The sequence below is a fragment of the Furipterus horrens genome, unplaced genomic scaffold (genome assembly GCF_987537825.1).
Source record: "Furipterus horrens unplaced genomic scaffold, mFurHor1.1.pri manual_scaffold_2, whole genome shotgun sequence".
In the NCBI taxonomy this organism is placed as follows: domain Eukaryota; kingdom Metazoa; phylum Chordata; class Mammalia; order Chiroptera; family Furipteridae; genus Furipterus; species Furipterus horrens.
This window is the reverse complement of record NW_028327172.1, coordinates 174,599,342-174,619,887: the sequence shown is the minus strand read 5'-3', so window position 1 is coordinate 174,619,887 and position 20,546 is coordinate 174,599,342. Positions and strand designations below refer to the sequence as shown.

General features: G+C 34.1%; 1 protein-coding gene and 1 pseudogene across 1 annotated transcript; both read right to left on the bottom strand.

Moving 5' to 3' along the window:
• Positions 1-6,227: 6,227 nt before the first annotated feature.
• Positions 6,228-18,643, bottom strand: LOC150020038 (UDP-glucuronosyltransferase 2A3-like). Its single transcript, XM_090266796.1, has 6 exons — positions 17,895-18,643; positions 13,518-13,666; positions 10,214-10,345; positions 8,873-8,960; positions 8,251-8,470; positions 6,228-7,814 (listed from the first exon to the last, which is right to left on the bottom strand). The coding sequence occupies exons 1-6, from the start codon at positions 18,616-18,618 to the stop codon at positions 7,535-7,537; spliced, it is 1,593 nt and encodes a 530-aa protein (XP_090122922.1). The 5' UTR covers positions 18,619-18,643; the 3' UTR covers positions 6,228-7,534.
• Positions 14,482-15,060, bottom strand: LOC150020039 (mitochondrial S-adenosylmethionine carrier protein pseudogene; annotated as a pseudogene).
• Positions 18,644-20,546: the final 1,903 nt, after the last annotated feature.

Below are 20,546 nucleotides of genomic sequence, written 5' to 3'. Positions count from 1 at the left end.
TCCCAGGTCCCTTGGTGAATGATGCTGGTGGCAGGACCAGGGCCAGTTAGGGTTCTAGTCATATCTGCTGCAGTATGGGATCTGTAGTTAGAATTATGGCTGGTCAGTCTGGGTGCAGGCCTGCCTTTTAAAAATGGCCCTCCTCGGTTTTAGGCTCCATTAAGGTTTCACAGACTTCATCCTGGACCCCAAAGCTTGCAAAAAACAAAACAAACAAACAAAAAAACCACACACACAAACCAACCAACCACTTTTGTCCTTGGATGGCTGCCAAATTATTGTTGCTGTGGGTGGGTACAAGTGAGATACTTCTTATCCTGTTATCTTAATTGCTGATGTCACTTGGCTAGGTCTGAGGATTTTAATAACTACGGAATTTGAACCAAGTCTCTAAGACAGATTATTCCTTGATATAGCACACAATAGTCCATTCTGTTCTCTATTGAGCATACCCTATCTCCAGCATGATTTCAAATTCTAAGTGCTACAATCAAGAATTATGTTAAAAACAGAATTCTTTGGAGACTAGAATTTCTTGCAGCAAAGAAAAGCTAGAATAAGAATTTATCTCAGATAAAATGAAGCTATATGAGACTTTATCATAAAGAAACTAAGGGTTGGTGATTGAAGTTTGAAGCTTGTCTATCATAAAGTTATGTTATAGAATGCATTTAGAGACAAGCTGTCGAAGAGTGTAGGTATATATTTTTCTCAAGCAATTTTTGAGCTATTTGTGGTTTGAATAAAGATTAATCATTAAGTACATAATGGCAGTAGTAGTTGTTGTGTAGGAAAAAATTAGTTGAAAACAATTCTCTGTTTAAGACCTAAGAGGACAAACAATTTTATTGTTTTTTTTCAGAGAGCATAATTATTATCACAATAGAAATATATTCTTTTCTCTGCACTTTACTGAATGAGAAATGACCAACAATGTGAAACTAATTACAAAATTGAGATTTTCAGATCTTTCTCCTGAGGTTTGGTATTAACATAACATATTATACAATACTTTTATTATAATTTCTTTAAAACACTTAACTATAGACATTCTGACATTATGAGTATAAAATTATATGTATATGTGTGAGTGTGTGTTTTCATTTATATCTTAGCAGTTGTTACCTAACATATGACCTCATTAGATTATGTCCCAGAGAAAGCTCCTAAAGTCATTTTAATTTCTCCCTTGAAAATATATTAATGTAGCTGAACCTGGGCTCAGCCCAAGCATAGGAAGCTCATAATCCAGAGTTGTGATAAATGTATTCCATGTGTCAACTTCTCATCCAGTTGATGGTTAATGGGGCTGAACTTTGGACAGCCTGCCAATACCAGTGTTTGAGACTGAGTGTAGCTGCTTTGATATTAAAGGTCAATAATGTTGAGCAACATAGCTCAAACTACCAAAATTTTTCAAAAAGTACATTTAGAAGATAGGAATTTAAGTGCTTAAAATTAAACACAAATTAAGTAATTTCTAATTGTGTCTAAAAAAAAATCCCTACCATCATGCCTTTCCTGTTTAAATATGATAGTTTGGGTTCTTTATTTTTTTAAATTCATTTTAATGTTTATTTGAGCAGAATATTTTCTCATGTATTTTTTTAATATTGGAGTGACGGTAGATGTATATTCTGAGGAATTATACTCTAATTTGCTACTGATTTTTTTGTGACTTGTTTATTTCTCTTAGTATAATGTCTTGATGGTTCTTTGTGTTATAGCAAATAACATCATTTCCTTCTTTTTTAAGGCAGAAAAACATTCTTGTATATGTACATACCCTCATTATCGTTATTTATCTGTTTATAGAGTTTTGGGTTATTTTCTCCTCTTGGCAATTATAAACAGTGCTTCAGTGGACATGAGTGTGCAAATATTTCTTCAACATTCTGCTTTTAATTCTTTTGGATATAAACTCATATAAATGGAATTGCCAGATCATATGCTAATTCTATTTTTAATTTTTTGGAGAACCTCCGTTTAGTTTTTCATAGAGGCTATATCATTTTATATTTCTGACCACAATGCACAGGGTTCCATTATATCTACACATTTGTCAACATTTGTGATTTTCTGTTTTTTAGCTAGTGGCTAATGTGGAAAAAGTTTGTTTATAAATGAGTAGTCAGAAATTTAGACTCTTTTTCTCATAGAAGTAGTTTGTTATATGAATATTTGCCTAAGTGGTAAGATAGCAAAATTTCAATATGTAATTATTGAATGATTGTGGAAAATAGTATAGCTGTAGATTTAAATAACTGATTAAACAAAATTACTAAATAATATACCTGAAAATTATTTTTAGAAAAGATTATATTTGAAATTTATGCAGAAGTCAATTGTAAGCAATGCAGAAAACCTGCTTTTGATGTCCAGGCAAAAGACCTAAGTTTTCCCTATGTAATTCTTTTCATGATTAATATGCTGATATGCTGATTAAAAGCCTAGATTAGCATGTTTCAAGGACATTTGAGTCTATTAAATGTCATCTATAAAGTATAATGATAATATCAATCATATGGAATTACTAACAATTATAATTGTTATGAAAATCATGTAACATTATTCCTGGTAAATTGCAGTGTGTATTAAATGATAGATATTATTAATCACTAATATAATATTAGTAACATTTGTTGATAAGGAACTAAAAGTAATAATAATGTTGAAACTTAGTAATGCTAATTATTTTTGCAGAAAGCAGAAATATGGAGAAAACCAAAATAGATTTTAAAGAGAAATTGGTCTCTCATGAATTAGATTGTTTAAAATGTATAAAAACTACAATGGAATATGAGGGGGAAGTGGGGAGCAAGACATTCATAATATAGGATACTTACCTCCACTTACCACAGAAAGTTGTTTCTTAGAAAGAAATACTTAATAAACTTATTCCTCCACTGGCCAATAGATGACATGATTGGACGAGATAAGATGAACAAAGTAAGGCCTGTTGAATGTGGAAACAAGAGTGTGCCTGAATTCATTTGTAGCAATTAATGACATGGAAGCAAGGTGGTGCTACTTTTTTGCATAGCATTAATACCTTGGAGGTAATCTTTGTAAAATATTTATTTATTTGCACAAATCTGTTAAACTTATTAGTAGGTTTTAAAGACACAGATATTTGATATTTAGTTTAGACAGCAACAGAATAGCTGCTGCTTAATTGACTAAACCACCCCTCAAATTTACCTGTACATTATGCACTTCAAATAAAGTAATAACCATGTCCTCTGCTCATCTAGACCTTAATCAGTGGCTCCCACACTCTACTGCATATTGGAACCATCTAGGGAGCTCTTAAAAATATGATTATTTGGCTTAAACACCAAAAATTGTGCTTTTTTTGGTATACAAATGAACATCAATATTGTTAAAAGCACCCAAGGTGGCTCTAATATGCAGCAAATTTTGGGTATCACTCACTACCTTAACCAATTTGAAAAACTTCTTTTATATTGATATCTGTTATCTACCTATCTATCTTAAAAGTGTAAATCCTTCTGTTTTCCCCACTGATAACATATGAAAACAACCTATTATTAATAAGTCTCTCCTCCATTCCTTCTCTCTTGCTAGGAATTTGAGGCTAAGAGTTCCCTATAGGAGAGAGCCAACATAGGTAGGCTGCTGGTGACAGAGGAGGTGGTGAAGGTTCAGAAGTAATTATTGGATTAATTTACATTTCTTGAAGATAGTGACTGGTAACAATATAATGATTTTCTTACTTTTTGATTAAATATATATTTATTTTCTTTATAGTAAATTATACCTCTTATTATAAATAGTAATTATAGGTTAGTAATTTCAAATATAATGAATTAACATTTAAATTCAAGTTTTATCCAGTGTACTGTTAACTAAAATTTTTTATAATTAGTAAAATAATTTTCCTATGTTTTAAATAATTCTAAAATAATCTGTTTATCTTTAGCATATTGTTAACATTTTTCTTCTCTCTTTCGGAAAACACTGGTTCTATTCATTGTTTGAAGACAATAGCAGATAGAGGGAATTCAAAATAGACTGGTGGCTTAAAAGCAGAATATAGGCCAGGCTTATCTGGAAAAGTTTGAGGAAAATATAGTAAACCTTCCCTATCACTGTTATATTGATTCATGCTCTAATTCCAGTAATGTTGTGCATGTAGAAGGGCTCATTTTTATTGATGAGGGAAGTCATCATTTCTCCTAACAAGCTAATCTTCTAGGATACTTTCCTGATTTGTGTGTTCTATTGTAACTTGTGAATTTTGCTCTTCTAAATTGCTCTCATCCATTGAATTTAGCCCATATTTTGTGCACTCCCCAGGAATCAGTATATCACTTAAGGTTCGAAAATGTAAATAACGATATCATGAATATAACGTTTTACTTATGGTACTCCTGCATCAGGAGCATGAGAGGAGGGTAAAGACATGAGGGATTATTAGATTTCTGTTTTCCACGCAATGTTGACTCTACCTGTATACTTTGTAAAAACAGCTCTGTACTTCACCTATTTCCAAAATAGAATTATTAGTAACTTGACTGAATATTTCAAATTGGTATTGTGAGAAGCCATGTAAACAATTGTTAGAATAGGTAGGTTCCTAGTGAGTATAGCATGGGCGACTACACCTTCTTTCCTGAAAACTTTTTTCACACTATTTTCAAAGTACTATATTCTATATGAAGATTGTTTTTAAAATAATAGACTTCATTGAAAGAAAATTGCCTGATCAACTAATTCTTTCTTCTTAATAGAAAATAATAAAATCTTTTTGATGATCATTCTTATTTGATAGTAAGAGGAACTTCTATTTCTTTATGACAGAATGAAAGAATTAGAGCTATCATATATTGTGACTATCTGAAGGGTTGGATTCCAAAAATTCCATTTTCTTTTCCTTTGGAATCTCCCTGTTTTATTGCATCTAGGAGATAAAAGAGTTGGTGAGTGAGTTGTTCCTGAAATAAAGTTGTTAAATGTAACAGAAACATATTAAGAAAGTTAAACATTGGATATTTTGTTAACAAATTGCTCAACAGCCACAGATGGCAACTTTGCCTCATTAGTCAGAGATGGGAGAGGCATTAGGGGTTACATCTCTGCTTCTTATGTAACATGTGGTACTTATTCTCCAAGTGAGCAACTCCAAAGCAAGATACAAAGACTTCCACTTTATAGTCTCTGGTATAATGATATTTGTCATTCTATGGGCTGTGTAAATACTTTATTTGCTTTTCCAGTAGCTAAGTGGTAGGAAACAGGTAAGAACAAACTAACAAAATCTCAATATGGACTGCAGTTAGGAATATGGAAAAGGAAGGTGTTATGAGTTTTAAAAATGAGTTTATTTTTGACAAAATTCTCAGGCTGCATTGACATTTCAGGGAAGCAATAGAAAAATATAGGATTATGGGAAAAAGTTTGCTTTTTAGTACTTTGACATGTCACTTGATACTCATTCTTGGAGCTATAAAACAAAAATAATCCCCATTTCTTAAGGCTTCTCCTCATGTACGATGAGCAGTCACTGCTTCTGAAACAGCCCTCTCCTGTCACTGTGAGGGTGGCTGAATATGGAGAAAGAACAGTGTGACCAAGGATGGTGAAGAGGGAATATGGAGTGGTTCACAAAGCCTGGATATACTCCTAGTTAAGCAGGAGAGATACAGAGCTTCCCAGAAAACAAAAGATAAAATGTGAGTAGCAAGTCCTTTTATATCAATAATCACCACAAATGCAAATGGACTTAACTTACCAATCAAAAGACACAGAGTGGTTTGATGGATTAAACAATGAGACCCAACCTTATGCTGCTTTCAGGAGACCCATCTCAGCTCCAAAGACAAGCACAGGCTCAAAGTAAAGGATGGAAAATGATACTCCAAGCAAATTATATCCAGAAAAAAAGGGTGTGCCCATACTTAGAATAGACTTTGAGTCAAAAAAGGTGATTATGAGAGGTAAACTCACTGCAATGTTTAATATGTTTTTTAAAGTAATGTGTAGCTGATTAAAATATGAATATTAACCTTACATTAGAGTACTGCATTGATAAATATTTACTGCACCAGGTCTTCTAATATCTCATACTCTTAAATAACAATTAATTAATAAATTTACATTTGTAGAACTTAGAGACTGGAAAAATTATAATGGTCTTGCATTCAGAGTATATGACTTTTTTTCTGTGGGAAACTATTTCTTTGGTTATATAATTCAGCAACAATAAAATTTTAAAAATGAGAAAAAAGAACAGCCAAAAAATAATAAATCCTCACAAAAAAGAATTATTATTTAAATTATGAATACTAGTAACTTTAATTATAATGAAATGTTATTTAACTTTAAGATGATCAATTTTACTTGTCTTTAAAAATCTTATTAAAATTAGTGACACAAATTTTCTATAGTTGTTTAATTTATTTCTCCTAAAAGAATCTGTTTATCTTTAAAACATTACTGACATTTTCGCTTGTTGAAAAATAATCATTCAATTGATTATCTTTATTGTCTAAGAAAATGCTCAGAATTGTCCCTTGTATATAAAAGGCACAAAATATTTGTTGATTAAAAGCAAAAATAAACATAATTATTTGGTAGAGCTTGTTATGGACTGAATAGTGAACCCCTCTCAAATTTATATCTTGAAGCCTTGACTTCCTATGTGACTATGTTCGGAGAATAGGCCTTTAACAATATATTTAAGATTAAATTAGGTCATGAGGGTGGTCTCTAACCCCATAAGACTGTGTCCATGTAAGAAGAGGAAGAGACAAAAGCATTTTTTTCTTACCATGGGCGTACAGAGAAAAGGCCCCAAGAGGACAAAGGGTGAAGGTGGCTGTCTGCAAGTCAGAAACGGGAACCTTCCCAGAAACAAACCCTGCTGACATCTTGACCTTGCACTTGTAGCCTCCTGAATTGAGAAAAGTAAATTTCCATTGCTTATGCCATGGAGTCTGGAGAATCTTGTTATGACACCTGAGCAGACTAAGTCTGAGCTTCATGGAAACTTTGTAAACATTCTAAAGCAGAATGTCCCATCATCATTATTTTCAATTTTAACCTAATCCTAATAACATTGGACAAGTAAAGAGGCTTATTTTTATTTAAAAAAGAAATCATATTTTCATAGCAAACTAATTTTTGAGACTACTTCCCTGATTCTATGATCTGCTGCAATTTGTGAATTGTATTATTTTAAGCTCCCTATATCCATGAAATTCAGCTCATATTTTGTTCTCTCCAGCAATCACCATATCACTAAAAGTTATAAAATTAAAATAGTAATATCAAGAATAGGATTTTTAGAGATATTAATATCCCTATGTCAGAAAGTAGGTAAAGAGGAAGAGGATAACAATAAACTGGGACTGGGAAAAGGAAGAATGGGACATCTCACCAGTTAATGCTCTTATGGAATTGTAGGTTTTTTCTTTAGGCTGAAAAAGGGGAATGGGAAATTTGAAAACAGGAAGGAGGTAAAGGAATAAAGAGGATTTTCCTCTCAGACCTTTGCCAAAGTTGGAAAGATCTAGTGCCTTTTTTTCTTCTTTCCTGTTTTACCAAATTTTCGACAAGAAAATAAACAACATTTGGTGATCAAGAATGTAGCAGTGACTGCACAGGCCAGCAGGAACCCGATCACATCCAAAGAGTGGTACTGGAGCCAGGTGAGATCATGGGAGGCTGGCCGCAGGTGTTTGGCTCCTTTGTGGCGCATGACAAACTCGATCCAGAAGACTGCTCGATCCAGGGGCTTTACAGGTTGATCGTGATGAATCCTTGATAACCTCATTACATTCTCTTTATAACTAGAAGCAAATAAGAAGGAAGGCAAAAAGGGAAAGACAGTAATGAAATTATTTTTGTTAGTTATATGATACATGGTTGTAAAAATTGATCTAAGAGCCACCGAATTGTTGTTACATGAACTCAGTTCTCTGTACAGAATTTTACACATATAATGTGGAGATTGTAAAAGAAATATATTCTTAATAGAATGTACTTAAATGCATACATACAAAGAATCAGAATAAAACAGTCGTTAATTGAAGCCTAATTTTTCCAGCAGGAAAAGTGACATTGTATCAACTATATTTTCCAGGAGATGTCTAAGGCCCAGATACTGAACAGTCCAAGATTATGGGAAAAGTTCCATTAAAATGTCTGTAAGCATGATCTCTAACATTTTCTTGTATGGTGCATAATGCAATCAATGATAATCCTTTCAAAAATGGTAGTACTTACGAAGGATCATTAATGACTGTTCTCAAGGCGTTGAGCAAATCTGCACTTGTCATTGTGTTTATGTTCACCTCCACAGCTGCTCCTTTGGCCTTCATGTGAGCAATGTTATCATACTGATCAGCAAACATGGGAACCCCCACCATAGGGACCCCATGATAAATAGCTTCATAGATCCCATTTATTCCACCATGAGTAATAAAAGCTTTGGTTTTTGGATGACCTAGTTTGGAGATAGAATGAGAAATGAGTGAAAATTTCATTATAACACATAAAGAAAAATTCAGGTCAGAAGAGGAAGAACTATAGGATAAATTACTGAGGAAGGAAATATTTTCTACAATACTTTCTGTGGGGCATTGCTACCACAGAAAATTGCTATCCCAGGAAAAGGAGGCATTAATTCCCTCTTTGTTGCCTGAAAATCTTATCTGAATTATAGCAAGTATGAGTCTATATAATTAACGATCAAATCATTAATTATATGTTTTTAAATTAGAGGTAAAATGAGAAACATTTACAATTGTTAACTGTTGATATTAGTTTTTATTTTAATATTAGCTTTTAAAGAATTAATCAACTTGTCCATCAACAAATACACAGCTTTTTTCCCCCACAGTCTTACCAAGAAGGTCATTCTGGGGTAACCAATCATAGAGCCTAGTATTAGCTCCTAATGTGGCTGGTTTCTTTCCTTTGAATCTCCATAAAACCTGTGGGAGACAGTGTATATATTTTACAGGATCATGACATTTTAAGGTTGTAGAGTTAGGCATAAGTCATGCATTTAACCTACTTAAGATGGCAGTTGACAAAGGAGTATAGAAGTGTATTTTGTAAACACTGAAAGAAATAGTGGGATTTTTTTACATTCACCTTTTTAAAAGCCTTTGTGGTAGCTGTCTATTAGGTATGCTATCATTTTTTTCTATTATTGTTTAAGAACTTCTGGGAGTGAGGATGTAAATGAAGAATTAGAAAATAATGTGTATTAGCTTAATGAATCAGAGTTTGGAAGTTAAAATTTTTATGGCCACATGACCTTGTATAAATTGATGTCAATGGCATTCCTAGCTCTATCTTCAAATTAGCGTTTCATATACATATTATTGCTTTAGATTTTGTCTGCTTATTTTTTGGTGACTGATTATCTTTTCATCCTGCATTTCTTTCTATCTTCTTTTTTCCTCCATAATTTCTTTTTATTTAAGTAAGAATAAGATAGTGCTTTTGCTTATATTCCAAAGTTCAATGAAGCATCCTGTTTGGTTTTGCAATTATCATGTTTAGCTTTATATAGAATTTTTAAATATAATATTATAAAATTTAACCAAATATACAAATAAAAAGAGCTCTTGGATATCTTATAAATAACAACATTTAAAGAGCAGAGTCTAGAATGGTGCTGATAATGTTAAAATTAGTTGAATATTATAAATTAGGACATGCAAATTGCTAGACTATAATATTAAATTTTCTATGTCATTTTAATTCTAGAAAACTCTAATTTAAAAGACTAAATGAACCTAGGTTACTACTTCTATGCTCAGCTATGATGAATCAAGACCTAATACAAAGAAAGATATGGAGGATATTCTTGTATATGATTTATCTCTATTTTTTGTCATTTCATTTCTCCCTTTTCCTGGAGTGAATGCACTTCAGAACTATTTTAGGAGTATTCAGAACAAGCCTTAAGATTTCATGAACAATACACTTAATGTTTTCATCTCTATTTTATTAAACAAATGATTCTAAAAAGATGTGTTTCCATAGTAACAGCAAAGCTCAGCAGGTAAGGCTCAAATATGCCTACACTCACTATTTAATGATTTACAGATTTTTATTTAATATGGTACCTGATATGTTAACTGTAAAATGAAATTCAACTTTTATTTCAAAAGACACTATTAGTCACATTTTCAAATGGTAAGAAGCTGCCCAGCAGGATTAAAGGTATACTTACCCTCTGTGGAATCTGAGCAAGGGCTGAGGCAATAAGATTGGCCTTTTCTTCTGTGATAAAGTGGACAACTGAACCTAGAGAAAATACCACAATACCATCTTCACCTGAGTTCTGGACAAACTCTTCTATTTCCTGTAGATAAAAAATCCTTTGTATCACAGAGGTACATCATCATAGGGAATAAAATAAAGTTAATTATAGTTCTACAATAAAGATTCAAGAGAATTTTTAGAGGTATAATTAGAATGTTTTTTATCTTTTGACCCTAGAACTACCCAGTCCCTTTTACAGGAGGTATATATTTCAATATACAGATGAAGTATTGCAGAATGGTATATTTGAAATCTATATACATTTATTAATGTTATTGCAATAAATTTAGTATAAATAAATAAAATCCATGGCTTAAATACATAATCATTGATTAGTGACTAGCCATGTAGTCAAACCATTATACAAAAGGACGGGGTAAGAATATAGTACTTTTCATGGTTGATGGACACTGTTACTCACCAGGTTTAATTGTCTTAAAAACAGTAGTTTGCAAACTCATAAAAATATTCCTCAAAAGAAAACACCAAAATGGATCTGAATTAGGTTTCTGATAGTTTACATCTAATAAATCATAACTTGACTTCAATGGTAGTTTTCTCATACTTAGGTCCCCTTTTATGTATAGGGCTAAGCAGGTATTTGTTAGAACTGTGGTATAAGTAATGTATTAGAAAAGGAGATAACATATTTATACTGCTCTATGATCATAAGTTACTTCTAGGAGACAGTGATTGCCTGTCTTCCTGATGTATAAAACTCCCATTTCAGTAGACAGTGGGCACTAGCTACATGTTGATATTTGAGCCTTAGCACCGAATTCATACATAGTTAACTTCTGTGAATTAAACTGCCTCACCATTTAGAGTTGTGCAAGTTGGCCACGGGAAACTCTGGATTTGGGACCAGTCAGATTGTATACTGTGAGAATGACATCCTCTAGACATGCATTCCGTGTGAAATCTTTTGTGGCGGCTGTGGGGCCACCATGTCCCCCAATTAAATTAGGCTGCTAAATGATCAAAAAAAAAAAAAGCTGATATCAAAGCTGACAGTGTAAGCTTCATTAATGTTGGGAGGACATATCTGACATAACAAAAATTATTTTGTTACAATTTTGATTCACCTTCCTGAACACATACAGTCTGAATAAAGTATTTATATATATGTGTGTATGTGTGTGTGTGTATAAGTGCACATGTGTGAATGTTCTTGATTGGAGGACCTCTCATCATTCGTTTTTTTGATGTTTTAAGTTTATTTTGAAGGTCATTTTAAAAATAACGTTAAAGACAATCTGAGAAAAAATTGCACAGAATACACTCATTAAATAAGTATGATGATTAAATCAAAATAAGTGAAATACGTTTTCTTTTTCAACTCTGGTAATAAGTTGTTGTCCTGAAGGTTCTTATATTTCCAAAAGGGGGGGGGGATTATGCCAATTAAAGCTGCCTTTTAATCATGTAAATCTACAGTAGAAACCAGTTTTTTTTCTGTTTTTCCCAGTAAGTCAGTTTCAATCTTTAAACTGTGCCTTGTTTTTTATAAGATACCTTTGCCAGCACAGCAAGTTCCTGTAATAAGATAAGCACAACTGTCTCATCCAGGTAGGCACAAGGTGGCAAAGACCGGAGATCCACTTTCTGTTTTGATGACTTTTCCCCATTAGTATTCTTATTTTTTTTACTATCCTCTCAGCATTATCTGTGAGACTGTACACAGAGTGGAGGTTTTCTGCAGTCTAGAGAGGTCCTTCCAGTGTTTGCTCTGACTCCGTGATGAACCCAGCAATGCCTTCCATGCCTGAGCCTTCCATTCCTAAGAACCTGTTGCCATGCCACCAACTCACAGAACAAACTGCTACTGCCTCATCATTGCTTTTCAATCTGTGAATTCAGCAAGTAGAATAAGTCTTCCAGAACAATCATAAGCCATGATTGGTATGCATACTGCACAAGCTCCTTATCAATAGGTAAGTTGAATTTAGAAGAGGATAAATTTCCTCCTTTCATTTTATCTGAGATGATTTTGTGAAATGATGCTGTTTATTGTGTGTGTGTGTGGCTGTGAGTATGTGTATGTGTGTAAAAGTGGGAATGAGAGGGTAAAAATGAGTTTGGCATGGGAGATTATCTAGAGAGCCATATAGAAATAATTGCCACCTCTTTCTTGATTTCTCAGGTTAGATATTGGTCCATTACATCAAGTCTTAATAGAACATGATTTGCAGCTATACATGTAACTTGATTGGTAAGAAAAAGGATATTCATGATTCTGAAATGAAATATCATTCATTAATATACACCTTACCAAAAAATAAATCAAGATTTACCCTGGGAAAACCATGTACCCTGCAAACTTCCTAAAGGGATTTTGTTAATATTCTCACAGGACAAGTAAACAAGGGTTTTCCTTCTCATTACTTAATGATAGTTCAACACAGTGCCCATGTAATACTTATGTATTACTCATTTGTTTCTTAAAACTGTTTCCTTCCAACATCCCTGACACTCCACATTTTTTTTTTGAAGATTTAAGAATGTGGTATACAATTATCTTTTTCATTCCCAAAAATGTCTTGGGGTTGTAAAGAATCAGGTCAAGATTGGGTCTCTCATTTTCATGAACTCTACTTTATGCTGATGACTTCCAATCTTTCCTTTACTGTGAACTGAGATTGAGATCTCGTATTACCCAAATGACTTCTCAAAAATTTTGCTTGCTTTTTTAGGTGAGTAGTCACAATATAGACTCATTGTATTAATCTCAAATAAATTTTACCTCATGTTTCTTATTTCAGTAGAAGCCATCACTATCAAATAAACATTTAAACTAGAAATCAAGTCGTCTTCTTTATTGCCTTGTCTCATGAAAGCATGCTCATCTCTCTATCATCATGATATATGTTCTTGTTTGTAACTTTATCAAGCTTGTGAAGAATACTACAGCAGTCTACTTAGTGATTTTCATGGACCCAGTTTCCTGTCACTCTTATAAATTATCTTTACTTTAAATGCATGTATATATATATATATATATATATGTATGTATGTGCATATATATATATATATATATATATATATATATATATATAATCTTACAAGAGCCTTTCTGACATGGAAAATGAAAATGGATTTGGTCATCCAAAGATGTTCAGCATCATGTCTCTGTTATTAAGATTGTAATCTTTAAAGGGAAATCAGGTATCATGTCATAAGGTACGTATAATCCTTCAATGTTATAGTCTTACCTCAGGTAAAGGTTTGGGAGGTTTGCAGTGCAATCCTCCAACAAATTCAAAATTAGGTAGGTATGGACGAGGAAATTCAAAATCCCAGTATGTTCGAATTAGCCAAATATCAGCTTTCCCCAGAGTCTCACATAATGTAGTGGGTCTTCCTAGAAAAAAAAATTTAAGTTGGGTAGAAAGAATTAGACTACAAGTTAAATGGGGAAATTGCATCACTAATTTGATAATTAGCTATCAAGGGAAAAATAAGTTTAGGTCTTCTAGAATAATGCGGCTTCTAGATGTGAAATGAAAAGGGGTATTAATACAATAACATGTAATAAAAGAAAGAGAGAGATAAAAGAAGTAAACATGAAAGTAAAAAAAGGAAAAATGGGGTTATTTGTAAGTTTATTTTTACATGATAAATTAAACCAAACACTTAACTACAACTCCAAACTGTTGTCTAAATAAATTTATTACTAATTTTTCTCTTCAATTGAATGGCAGACAGTAGATTAACCCCGCAATATCTGCACCAAATTGCCTCTCAGTGGTTTCTAGTCTTCCAGTCAGAAATACGTCCACGCCCCGTCCCTCCCCAACCCAGCATGTTTTAATCACAGGGTTGGTTACCCATATTGTTATAGGATCCCATCAATATCAGTCCACCTTATCCTTCTGATTTCTATTTCATCACTTCAATTGATGGACCTCTGTTTTTATTCAGCATCACCAAACTTATTTATTGAGGGGTTCTGATGTGGACATCGTTTTCTCTCTTTCTTAACTTTCTGGCAAATAGGCTGATGACATCATTCTTGCCAACCCGTAGCACTGACAACACATCCTCCATGTGAACTCCATCGAGCTGGATTTCAGCACTGTGTTTCATGGTTCAGATGGTGAACAACTGCTCGCCAGATGGGAACAGCACTCACAGCATGGCCACTTCTTGAAAAAAGGGGATAGGGGACCATGGGATTCATGGACTCTCTTGGCCAAGTTCCAAGAACAAGTTGTGAGTTTGGTTGTATGCACCAGGAGAGATGAAGCCTCCCAGACTGATTGCTGCCATTCAAGGGAAGATATCTGCAAATAATCCTGACAGTCCCTGTGTTCACCAGACCCTGTGCAAGGTAGAGGACATTCCCAGTAGGAGTGCTGGAACAAGCCTTTGCCAGCATGATTCCTGTTTTTGCCACATCCAGAGGTGTGGTGACTGCAGCTGCGAATCCACTGTAAAAGCGCCACAGACTGTTGACTGCCAAGAACCCACCATCTAATCCTGCCTCCAGGACGAGAGGGATTTTAAGGACTCCCACAAAGGAAACTGGACCAATGAGAAAGGAATCTCTCTCAAAACTGTGCTTGTGTAGCCTCGATACAGTCCTTGGATGCCCTCTTGATATAAGTTGTTAGAGAAAATTTGAAACATTCTCAGAAAAGCAGAAACCTGAGCCCTCTGCTTAACTACTTCCAAAGGAACTCAAATCAGGCAGGCAACCACTTCTCCAGCAGAGTCAGCCAACATGTGCTTCACAGGCATCAGATATGAAGATGAATCACATGCAAAAACCATTTCACATATTCATAGGTGATAATAAAAGCAGCTGCACCAGAGAAGCCATGACCCAGGCTGGTCCGCAGCCCCCAAAACACCAACAACACTATAATTTGTGGCTGAGCAGAGGCAGGTCTCAGCCCCATGCACTGGGTGTCGCCATCTTGGAGGTGGGGTCTTAATGGGCCACTATTTTATTAGTAAGAACTCCCTGAGTAATTCATACTCAGGATGACCCCCTTTGGGGGATGTGTGGTCCATAAGTATATGCCATGATCATCACTCACTACTATACTCTACTGTGGCCTTACTGATGTGTCTCCAAGGATATACATTTAAGTTATTAATTTGGGGTTTTTATGCAGAAGAGTGAATAATTTCAAATAACCAAGTCAATAATTTATATTTACAAAAAATACAGTTTTTTGTAACTAAGAGAAAGGGGAAAAAAAAAACCGAGGTGAGAATCCTTTTCACTTTAGGATTCTAATCAAAGTTGGTGGTGACATACACCCACGGAAGAAAGCCTCACTTTAGAGTCATCGCTTTTTAATGTTTGAAATATTATCTAAGGTCATATAGTCCAATGGCTATAAACTGACAATAGAGTAACTTTGCCCAAGGACACTCAGTTTGAAATTGCCAGAGACTGCAGTAGAACTCCACTTCTTAGCTTCTTAATTAATGTGTTTTTGCCCCCTAGATGCCTATTTTTTTGTGACTCAAATCCTGCATGATTACAAAACTCAATGTGATATTTTTATTAGTCATTCTCTTATTTCACATAATCATTTTTTCCCTAGGTGATTTAGTTTATATGACATTCACTTCATTTTAGAAAGACAGAACTTAAAGCAGTTAAGAGAATTCTACATTTAAAGCAATGCTTCACAATAATGAGTATAGATGAGATAAAAGGAAAGAGAATGAAAGTGAATTTAAGTCTTTAAATAATTATATAACTCATATTTGAAACATTATATGTGAGGAATTATGGACATAAAACAGTAAAATAAAATTGACAAATACCCCTTGTCTTTTAGTTATATAATTTGCATAAAATTGAGTTATATAATCAGAATGGATAATTCAAAATATATTGTATATTTATGTATAGTATGTATATATATACACACACATACACACACACACACATACATATATATTTAATTAATGGGTTAAATTTTAGCTACCAAGTAGATATTATTATCATATGAACCTGCTATGTTAAGCTACCCAATGAGTCAAGTGGGATGGTTTTTAATTTTAAAGACTTCTTAGGGGTTGCCTGAATTCATGGCTAGTATAACTTTTGTTTAATAGAAGATTCTTTTTTTCTCCCTTCTCCTTAGAAAATGCTTCTGTCCTCTTTTTCTCAAGTTGAGATTTTTCAAAGGTCTTTACTCATAATCCTATTATACCAAAATGTAACAGTGATGTATTATAATTTACAGTTACTGAGCCAAGATTCTTGTATTTTTTTTACTTAAGTCTATAGAGCTTAGTATGTAGTGTGCTCCCAGACATGCATAATTAATTAGTACAATTAATTGATTATATCAATTCAATACATTTAAGTTCAAATTATGTCTACATCAAAGGATTTTTGAAGTGGGCTTCTTTGAACTTCAGTTCTGTGAAACAATTAGATGTTCAGTGAATTAAATTAGATTATATATTTAGTGACAGATATGATCCTTTGTTTTTATCTGTGTTTCTTAAAGATAGTTGGAGTAGAAGCCTACCTGAGTTGACTGCTTCAGATCACAGTTTAGTGTGAGAAATTGCAAATCAGAGTATTTTTAAGCAGAAAAGAGAAAGAATTAAAAACAGTTGGAATAGGTGTATATCAGTGACATTAAGAAAATCTATTCTCTTTCACTGCTCAAGACACAAAGTCTTTTAGAGTTTTCTAGTCACTCTTTCAAGTTTTTGTACAGCATTTCTCCAAGAAATATTTATAAAGCATCCTAGGAATCTTTGTCATGACCAGGCGTGATGAAGCTGTCCAAATAGGACTTTCAGAAGCTTCATTTGAAGTTCATGAGAGGGATAAGAATGGTGGGCACCTGTTCCAGTAAAGATGGTATAAAAATGAGGGTAATCATCACTAATTATAAAAATTATTTTAAAGATTTTATTTATTTGTTTTTAGAGAGAGTGGAAGGGAGGGAGAAAGAGGAAGAGAAATATTAATGTGCAGTTGCCTTTCACATGCCCCCAATTGGGGACCTGGACTGCAACCCAGGCATGTGCCCTGACTGGGAATCAAACCAGTGACCCTTTGGTTTGCAGGCTGACACTCAATCCACTGAGCCACACCAGTCAGGGCTAATTACAAAAAATGTTTGGAGCAGGTTCAGGTAATTAAATACAATCTCTTTGTTAATAATAATCATTTTAGTTATTAATGGTGTCAGGCAAGAAGGTTAGCTTGCTCTTAGAATAAACATTATCCTCTCTTTCCCAAGAATAGCTATAACTTCCTGTAATATGGAAACTCAATGTACTAGACTTATATGTAATATCCAAATATGACATAGATTCCATCTTCTAGAGGATTAACATTTTTTTGTGTGTTTTATATTGTTTGGACAAGAACCTAACAAGTATCAAGTTATCTTATGAGAAATGGTTTGATGACTATAAAGACAGAGTAAGCATGGCAAAATTTCTTATTTTCATTTCCACTCAGCTTTTTGATATCCAGTTGATTACTGTCACTGGTAGAGTTTTAAATGGAAGACAGATACTTTAAAATGCATTCCTTGTATCTACTTATATTTCTAAATTTATTTTGATGACAGCTTTAAAATAAAAACAGGATCTCTTACCTAATGCATTACTATAAAACTGGTCCCAAAGCTGAACATCATACTCCCGCATCCAGAAGTCGAAGTAAATTGAAAGCATTGTATTTTTCACTCTTTCCAGGAAGGTCATTTGGTCTGTTAGTGCCACCATCTGAACAGGAACATAGGAAGGTGGAGCTGGAAGTTTCCCACAGTGTTTCTCCTTCATGCCTCCTACAGACACTCTTAATGTGAGCACAAAAGGGACTGCAAGCAATTCAGCAAACAGCTCTCCGCAGGGCATCACAGGGTCTATAAGCATGACGTCGTAGTTGGTTTCCCGGAGCTTCTTCATGAATGTCTGATTATAGACTGCACCCTCACACTGGAGTTTTAAAATTGCAGTTGCTTCAATAAAAAATTCTTGCAATTTTATCGTTGATTGCCAGGGTGTTAAGTTCGGTAAGACATTAAGAATTAGGTCCAGAAGCTTGTCATGTATATTTTCCACTGATTCTTTCTGAACTTGTGAAGGCAATACCTCAAAGTTTATTGGGGAAGGTTTACTGTAGTCAATGAGCTTAGTATGTGGAAAAGTCAACACTGTTACCTCATGTCCTTTCTCTATGAGTTCCTCCAGGATGATCTTTATATTAAGCCAATGGCTCATGTCACAGGGCCATGCCAGGACCTTCCCACAGAATCCACAGCCAGTGCAGCAGAGTTGCAGCAGCAGAACTGCCAAAGCCCACTTCTCAGATAACATGACAGCAGGTCCGTCACACTGTTCTGAAGAGGTTTTAGGGTATTTCTGCTGAGTTCAGGAACCAAATGACAATTAAGACATAATAAGTTAAAAATTAACTTTAAAAGGAAAATGTTCATGCATTACGTGCAAGGTTAATGTTTATTGAGGTAATAAAAAAAATAAAACATATGGGAAAAACTTTTTACTTCTAGAACTTAAAAATAAAATACATTAAATAGAGATACATATATTTCCTAGAATGGTGATGAGGAAAATAACAAAAAAAAGTTCTAAAGTGAGTATTTCACTCACAGAAACACACACACTCAACATCCATTCCACTCTGTTTGCAGGTGTTTCCCTATGTGAAGCAGCAGATAATTTGCTTGGATACACATGGGAAATATTTTGATAAGAGTAATATAACTAGTACAGGATGTTCAGAATTCCAGAAAATACACACAGTCACCTCTTTTGACTCAAAGTAAGGTAGAAAATATATAAGGTGAGATGAAAGCCTTGGTAGGCAGAGTGTGGCAAAAGGACAGATTTCACAATGAATAGAGGAATGAGAAAAATTTATGGATATGTGGAAAGCATTCTGGTGGGTATGGATCATGGAGAAAGTAGTGGCAGTGGGTTATAGGAGAAAGATTGAAATGGGAGACAATATGTAGTCTTGAATCATTTAGATTTTAATTTAAAGGCAGAGCTTATTTACTGAAATTTCAAAGAGTAATCACAAAATCAAAATCATTTTTTTTTTCTTTAGCAAACAATTCTGGCAGCTAAACAGAATAGCATACAAAGGCAAGAGTTTAAAAAAGGGAAATTGATTAAAAATGTGTATTTAATAACTTAAACATGGGGTCATAATAACCTGAAATATAGATTGAAAATTATAAATGTGAAGAATATAGTTGACGTTTGTAATTAGTGATTAGATCTGAGACTGAAAACAATGTATATGAGCAAAGATTCATGCTTTCGTACAAAGATGTAAAGAAATATGATTTCTACCTGAGGCCAAAAAGCTGATAACATCATTAGATAAAATATACACAAGATTAGCAGTAGGTTTAGGAATCAATATGATCTACCACAGGGGTCCCCACGCCCCGGGCCTGTTAGGAACTGGGCCATACTGCAGAACGTGAGTGGCAAGCAAGTGAGCGAACCTTCATCTGGATTTCAGGCGTCCCCATCCCTTGAATTACAGCCCGAGCTCCACCTCTTGTCAGATCAATGGCAGTATTAGATTCTTGTAGAAATGTGAACCCAACTGTGAACTTGCATGTGAGGGATCTAGGTTGCATTCTCCTTATCAGAATCAAAGGCCTGATGACCTGAGGTGGAGCTGGGGAGCGGCTGCAAATACAGATTATACTTAACAGAGTGGTTTGACGGCACAGAGACCATAGTAAATCAATTGCTTGCAGATTCATATCAAAACCTTAACAGTGAGTGGCAAGTGACAATTAAACTGCATCTGGTGGCAGGTTTTAAGTTAGAATCTCTTGTTTTAGTCTACACATGGCCCACTCATTATTTTATTTACCACTTCCATCTGTGCCTTTCTTGCAGTGTGAACTTGTCTCAGTCACAGTTTTGGTAAGCTCACATGATAACCATAGCATGTGGTGAGTTGTATGATTATTTAATTATATATTACAATGTAATAATAATAGAAATAAAGTGCACAATAAATGCAATGTGCTTGAACCATCCCAAAACCATCACTCCACCCCTGACCCCTCCAGGCCATAAAAAAAATTGTATTGCATGAAGCCGATCCCTGGTGCCCAAAAGGTTGGGACCACTGATTTACCAGATTTTTTTTTTTTTAAGCAACTGATTTAGTAAAACAGCTCCATGGAAATGTTTATATACCCCTTGGGTATTCATATTTAGGTAGATGATAATGTTTCACGATATGAAGTGAGTAA